A 7,500-nucleotide genomic window follows, 5' to 3' on the forward strand; every position below is an offset into this window, starting at 1 on the left:
TCCCTCTCTTTAACTCTACTGTCCTTATCTTTCTCTCGTCCACTCTCTCCCTTTCATTTCTCTCCTTCTCACTCTCTGTCTGGTTCTCTCCCTCTCCATCTTTGTCTCTCTCATCCCTTCATCTATCTTTCGTTCTTTAAAGGGATGAGTACTTTCGTATGAAGCTGCAGTGGAAGTCGGTCAGTGAGGAGCAGGAGAAGAGGAACGCCAAGCTGAGGGACCACAGGAGTCTAATAGGTAAGTAAACACACGCACACACACACACACACACACACACCCACACACACACCCACACACACACACACACACACACACACACACATACACACACATCCATGCACGCACACACAATCACACACACACACATCCATCCACGCACACACACACACACACACACACATCCATGCACGCACACACAATCACACACACACACGCACATGCACACACACACACCCATGCACGCACACATACGTACCCCACGCACACAGACACACACACGTGCAAACGCACACAAACGCATCGCACCCACATGCAATTGTGCACAAATGCTTGCGCGCACCCACACACACACACACACACACACAAATAATCATACGTACACACATACACACTTATACATATACACTGACACATACACACTCATTCACTCATACACACACATCAATGCCCCCTCCACACACACACACACACACACACACATACAAAAAATTGCCATCCTTGCAGCTGCCAATTGAGGTGAATGGTTTACAAATACTGTTCACTGTAAAAAACACACACCCTGTCCACACTTTCAGATAATAAAAAAACACCCAGTTTGCATTTTCAACCACACATAATTTGATTTGCACTTAGTACCAGACTTCCGGTTCAGTGATTTCAAAATAACTTTCAATTCCTCTCCACCTAATCGCTGAAGCATCAAAGAGGTGAGGACATGAAGGCTGTTTCTCAATCCACCCCGCTAATCCCTACCTCAGCTGTTCTCATAGACAGTAATGGTATGTTGTAATGTTAGGCTGTTAGGTAAATCGTCACAAGCTATGTTGTTTTTATCAGCCTGTAGTGGAAGCGGGTAATCAGGTAGTAGTGGGAATGCTAATAGGACTAGCGGTAGCGGTGTCGTGCTGATTTGGCTGCCTGTCACCTTTCCCATGCGGACACACCTGTCCTCAATTTCACTGCTTCTCTCTGCTGATTGTGTTCAGCTGTTTCCAAAAAACAGCGTGAGTGCAAGCACACACACACACACACACACACAGTCAAACTCTCTCACACACACACACACACACACACACACACACACACACACACACACACACACACACACACACACACACACACACCCTGGCTCCTGCCACTCTTGGCCAGGAAATCATTCCGCCGGCTGATTGCTGGCATGTTTTATTTATTGGCCTTCACACGCCCTTCACCGGTCGCCGCCACGGCAACGAGAGAGGAAAGCGCCGCCGATCCCCGCCGCCTCCACACAGCACCCAGCAAGCGCCTCTACCTCCGTGGGCCAAGTACCGGTCCAGAACAGACCCGACGTCAAACAATCACCCTCAGCACTTTTCTTCCCCCTCCTTCCCCCTAAATCTCCTCCTTTTCCTCGGCTTGCGTTGGTTGCAAGCTGCCGCGGAGAGTTGGAGAGGTGTGCTTGATTGCTGTAAAGGCCTTAGTCAGAGGGGCAAAAGAGCAGGGGTGTTGGCACGTGTCAGGCAAATGAATATGTAAAATGGCACCCGGTGACAGGGGATTGGTTATGCACTTTTCTCTGTCAAGTTGCACTTTTGAAAAGTTCTTGTTTTAGGAGTTTTATATGTTTTTTTCTCTCTAATCCAAAAAAAGTCGGAAGAAAAAACAATGAGTCAGACTTCGCACGCAGACTTTTAAAGCAGGATTTGGGTGATTGATCGTCAGTCGAGATCCATCCGTCTTATCACGAATTGAGCTCAACAATCGTCCTTGGCTTTCACTCTCTCTCTCTCTCTCTCTCTCTCTCTCTCTCTCTCTCCCCCTCTCTTCGTTCCTTAATGATTTAGACTTTTCTCACTTTTTCACTCTTTGCACCCCATCTTCTTCTTTTTTCTTCTTTTATGTTCTTTGTTTCTATCTGTCTCTTCATCTTTCTCTGTCTGCCCCCCCCCCCCCCCCCCCCCATCCCCTCTCCTCCGTTCTCAGAAAAGGACGTGAACAGAACAGACCGGACCAACCCTTTCTATGAGGGCGATGACAACCCTGGACTGATCCTCCTGCACGACGTCCTTATGACCTACTGCATGTACGACTTCGACCTGGGTAAGATGGACGCCTTCGCTGGTCACCAGCATCACTTGAAAGCCCCCTAGTTAACCATCATGTGTCTTCCTCTTCATTCCTTCTCGCCCCAAGCATGGCAGTCCTTTCGCTGCCATCATCACTGTGAAGTATTCCAGATAACAGTCACGTGAGCCCCCCATGCACTAATGCACACACTTCCTCTCCCTCCCCCTCTCGCCCCGAGCAGGGTACGTCCAGGGCATGAGCGATCTGCTCTCGCCCGTCCTCTACGTGATGGAGAACGAGGTGGACGCCTTCTGGTGCTTCGTGTCCTTCATGGATCAGATGGTGAGAGATGCCACCCCCTCTGACCTCTCCTGTCCTTTCTCTCGTCTGTCTCCCTCGCCCCAGCTGTCCTGTTTGTCTTGGTTCTTTATCCCATGCCGTCCTTTATGCCATGTTAAAGAAGAGAGTGAAAGAGAGGTGGCTCGAAATGCACTGTGGCCTCCGTGTTGAGTGGGGCTGAACTTACTGACAGAAAGTGATGACCTTAAGCGGCATGGAGGCGTTACGTGACCTATGTTCTTTTATCTGTGTGTATTTTTGCAATGTATTCATTGTTGTGATAAGTGTAGTGATGTGGTGGTCTCTTGCTGTGTGTTTATGTGTTTATGTATGTATGTATGTATGTATGTGTGTGTGTGTGTGTGTGTGTGTTTGTGTGTGTATGTTCCTGTGTGTGTGCGTAGGGCTGGGGGTAAACGATTATTTTCAAAACGATTAATCTGGCGATTATTTTATCGAATAGTCGACTAATCTAACGACTAATTGGACGATTAGTCTAACGATTATTTTTCTGTTGCTCGATTAAAACCATAATGTATCTCAAATAAATACCCCAAAAAATCTTAATAATATACTTTAATGAGCACCGTTTTGCACAGCAAAAGTCCAACAATGCATTTCATGTTTATCTAGAGTTCACAGTAAAAATGTTTGGTACTCAAATGAGCCCTATCACATTTGGATGTGGTGCTCATTCATTTAAATGTTTTCAGTGCTTATAAAAACATTCATTCATTGATGAGCACTGCGCACCACCTTATGTGCAGCACTGTCCTGGACATTGCTTGGCTGCATTAGTTGACATTGGCGATCTAACGTGGTAGTGAATCATGATACATACTATAAGCTGGCCAACGTTAGTCTAATGTTATGTGTTTGACTCGTAAATGACCACAGCATGAGTTAGCTCTCTGTGCCGTTTGTTGGTGCTTGGTTGGCGTGTTCTGCAGCCGTAAGTTAACGTTTACTAAACTGACACAGCTGTCTAGCCGTTGCCGCTATAGTAGCTAGCTAACGTAACTACTAGCAACCAAGCACGAACAAACTGCACGGAGAGCTAAGAAGATAGTTAGCTAGCACCACCGAAGTGCGCAGAGCTCAAGCTACACAACACACTGAACAAACGTTAAATACGAGCGACAATAGGGTGCGTTTGAGAATGGAGATAGAAACGCACCCCATTGTCTCTCGTGAAGGGGACAATAAGTAACGTTGGTTACATTAATTTAACGTTTGTTCAGTGTGTTGTGTAGCTTGAGCTCTGCGCACTTCGGTGGTGCTAGCAAACTATCTTCTTAGCTCTCCGTGCAGTTTGTTCGTGCTTGGTTGCTAGTAGTTAACGTTAGCTAGCTACTAGTGTGTCAGTTTAGTTAACGTTAACTTACGGCTGCAGAACACGGCAACTAAACATGAACAAACGGCACAGAGAGCTAAGTCATGTTGTTGGTCAGCTTATAGTATCATGATTCACTACGTTAGATCGCCAATATCAACTAATGGCGCCAAGCAATTCCCTGGGTTTCTGCTCTCTCAGTCCTTGCGCAATGTTTGTTTCTGTTTGGGTCAACCACGTGTATGTGGCGAAGCGTCGACGTAAAAATATGGCGTCGACGTAATTTTGAAATCGACGCGTCGACATCATCGACGCATCGCTACAGCACTATGTGTGCGTGCGTGCATGCATTATCAGCTGCATCTGTTAGTTTTCTCCGTTCATCTTCTTTTTGCTACATTACTAGGCACCATGGAGACGTAATGTCTTTATCATCTCAAGGCTTTACAGCTTTTATTCCTAGAAGCATTACACTGCACAAAAAGCAAGATTATCGGGCCCGTATACACTGTGATACAGCCGCGAATGATCACCATTGGGTTGTTTTCAATCCAGGTCAATTCAATGAACCTAACAAAACCAAGGCCTGGCCAAGGGAAGGGGTGGGGGGGCTTTCACACCAATGTGGGCTTCTACGGCAATACACAGGGTCACACACACACACACTCACACACACGCAGCAATACACAGGGTCACACACACACACACTCACACACATGCAGCAATACACAGGGTCCAAGACTGTCGTAAATACCACATTTCATGCAGTGAGTAACACTGAATGCCCTCTATTTTGTGCGCTTCACATTTGTCTGAAGTGTTGATCATAATGTTGCGCAGTGCATATCCATCCAAAGTTTTTTTTTTTCTCTTGGTTTTCCCTTTGGCAGAGTCTGTGTTCTGTGTCAGAATGATCTTTCTGAGCTTTGACATGTGGTCACCCAGGTCATTTTAGAAGTGGATCTGGCGTTCATTAAGCATTCATAGCTTTCCCGAGCGGCTCAGCACATGGCAGATTTACTGTAGTAAACAGCCATCATTGCATACATTTCCGTCTGAGCGCGCCAGTGGCTGCCAACGCCCTTGTTTCCCCAGCTCCACGCAACACAGCACAACACAACACAACACAACACAACACAGGGCCTGGTAATCTGTCAGCCATCAGCACGCTCTATGCATAAAACATCAGAGCATCAAGAACCCTTTATTTAATATGAAAACCTGACACACTGTTGACTACACACTATTGATCGCCAGATGAAGGTAATCACGATTGCAAGGTGCATCAATCTAACGGCCAGCACGGTCATGTTATTCTTATATGGCCTGTGTTGCTGTTGCTGCGCTCCAGGCTATGAAATGTATCTGCAGTTATTGCGTCGGTTTGTTGATGCTATTTATTTATTAATTATGTATTATGTTTGATGTCTCCTCCAAACACACCAACTTTGAGGGGAAGATGGAAGGTCATCAATAACCAGCTAATGACCTTCAAAATACGGCTATTTCATTGCTTGTTTATATTTGTTTGTTGTCTCTTCCCAGCACAAGAACTTTGAGGAGCACATGCAAGGCATGAAGACCCAGCTGATTCAGCTCAGCACCCTGCTCCGCCTGCTAGACCCTGCCTTCTGGCACTACCTTGGTAATGCACACCTAATTACAATGTGGTAACAAGAGATTCTATTCACTTTCTTATAAACACAACGTAATCTCAAGCACTTATGCTGGGCCTCGCCTTCTGGAACTACTTTGGTAATGCACACTTTATTACAATGTAGTAACAAGAGATTCTATTCACTTTCTTTGAATCACTACGTAATCTCAAGCACTTATGCTGGGCCCCGCCTTCTGGAACTACTTTGGTATCATACACTTTATTATAACAAATAATAGTATGTAAAACTCTTGTTAATTAATACATAATTGCGTGAGCTTCTGCTGAACCACCTGTCCATGGACAAACTACCGCTGTAACGCAGTCTAGTAACAATTTATAGTATGTACTTCTCTTCATGCCAAACAAATAATAGCATGTACTCTTCTTGTTATTGTAAGTAAAGAATGGAAGGATACACCTTATTACGATGTAATTAATTAAGTAACAATAATAGTATGCACTTCGAAAGGCATTACTTGTTATTGCATTTCATTTTTTATCCTACCACTACATATAACTGACCTTAAGTAAAAATGTAAATTTGTAATAATGTTAGGAGTAAGCTATAATGAATTCAGTGCTTTGCAATCAATCAAGTAAGTGTTAAGTGCTTAGTACCTTGGGACACACATTCTAAACTGGAGCTCGTCAGCACGACACCTCTGCAGCTCAGAGAGCCCTCTGGGGCAGTGAGTGAGTTTGCCATGTGATGCCATTGGCAGGAGAGTGCTAAACAAATGCCAGGAGGCTGCTAATGAACCCTCAACATGCGGCCATCGCACGACACTCAAACCCTTTTCGGTTGGGGACGCTGTGCCAGCCGTTCCACTCGCAGGCGGGGAACGAGCCAACTCAGCCGGGCAGAAATTGGGACACTGGTCATGGCCCAGAAACAGAAAAAGGGATGAATCTGAGCTATATTCATCTTCATATGGCCATAACATGCAGATATATTTCATCTTGTCCTATTGTCCTGAGACTGTGCTCCATATTCCCTGTATCTGATCATAGCATTCCCATGGTTGGGCCTGGATTATATTAGAATGCTCTGTGACTGCGTTACTAAAGCGTTACTGTAGCATTACATTAGGGTTACGAAAGCGTTACTGTAGCATTACATTAGGGTTACTAAAGCGTTACTGTAGCATTACATTAGGGTTATGAAAGCGTTAGTGTGGCATTACAGTCTCTCACACACACACAAACACACTCTCTCTCTCTCTCTCTCTCTCTCTCTCTCTCTCTCTCTCTCTCTCTCTCTGACAACACGTATCAGCAAGTAATGTGTAGCGGGTGCCTACATCATCCGTCGCAGGCCAGTCGATCAGCCACCTGCCGTAACAGCACTGCCGACAAGTCCGCCCGCTGCGAGACTCCTCCCCCCAGAGTGGTGACGGCAGACTCCGAGACAGTGATCTATCGCCACCAAGTTTATAGTCATTATTTCTCCTGATTAATTTTCCCCCTTAATCCCCCTCCACACACACACACACACACACACACACACACACACACACACACACACACACACGAAACTCAAGAGTGAAAAACTTATCAGTGTCTAAGCCACCAACAGCAGGACCCACAATTTAGAGCTCTCCCAAGAACAATAAACGAGCAAATCCAATAATATGCAAATGAAAACACAAGTTATTTATGGCTTTAATTTGAGTAGGAAAGGTTAGATGTAGGGGAATTTGGGCAAGGAGAGAAGATGGAGAGTCTAATTGTTATTTTATTATTTCTTTCCCTGGGTTTTGGGCTTCTGTCGAGACATCCTGTCAGCATTAGTCCAGCTGGTTCGCTCATTCCTGGGATTGGTTGATTGACTATAATAACCTGTCGGGTGAAACGAGCGTCCACATTTCTTGGGAATTCACCCCCCCTTACTCATGGGTCCATA

The 7,500-nt window shown here is 45.5% G+C and overlaps 1 protein-coding gene across 1 annotated transcript in view; it reads left to right on the plus strand.

Annotated features, from left to right (window-relative positions):
- The window catches only part of LOC308362406 (TBC1 domain family member 15-like), a 38,025-nt gene that overhangs the window by 24,402 nt on the left and 6,123 nt on the right, over positions 1-7,500 (plus strand). The window contains exons 10-13 of the mRNA XM_080835024.1: positions 143-237; positions 2,182-2,298; positions 2,507-2,607; positions 5,483-5,582. Coding sequence (XP_080691150.1) covers positions 143-237; positions 2,182-2,298; positions 2,507-2,607; positions 5,483-5,582 — 413 coding nt within the window. The remainder of the gene's footprint in view (positions 1-142; positions 238-2,181; positions 2,299-2,506; positions 2,608-5,482; positions 5,583-7,500) is intronic.

This window comes from Sprattus sprattus, assembly GCF_963457725.1.
Source record: "Sprattus sprattus genome assembly, chromosome: 3".
NCBI lineage: Eukaryota > Metazoa > Chordata > Actinopteri > Clupeiformes > Clupeidae > Sprattus > Sprattus sprattus.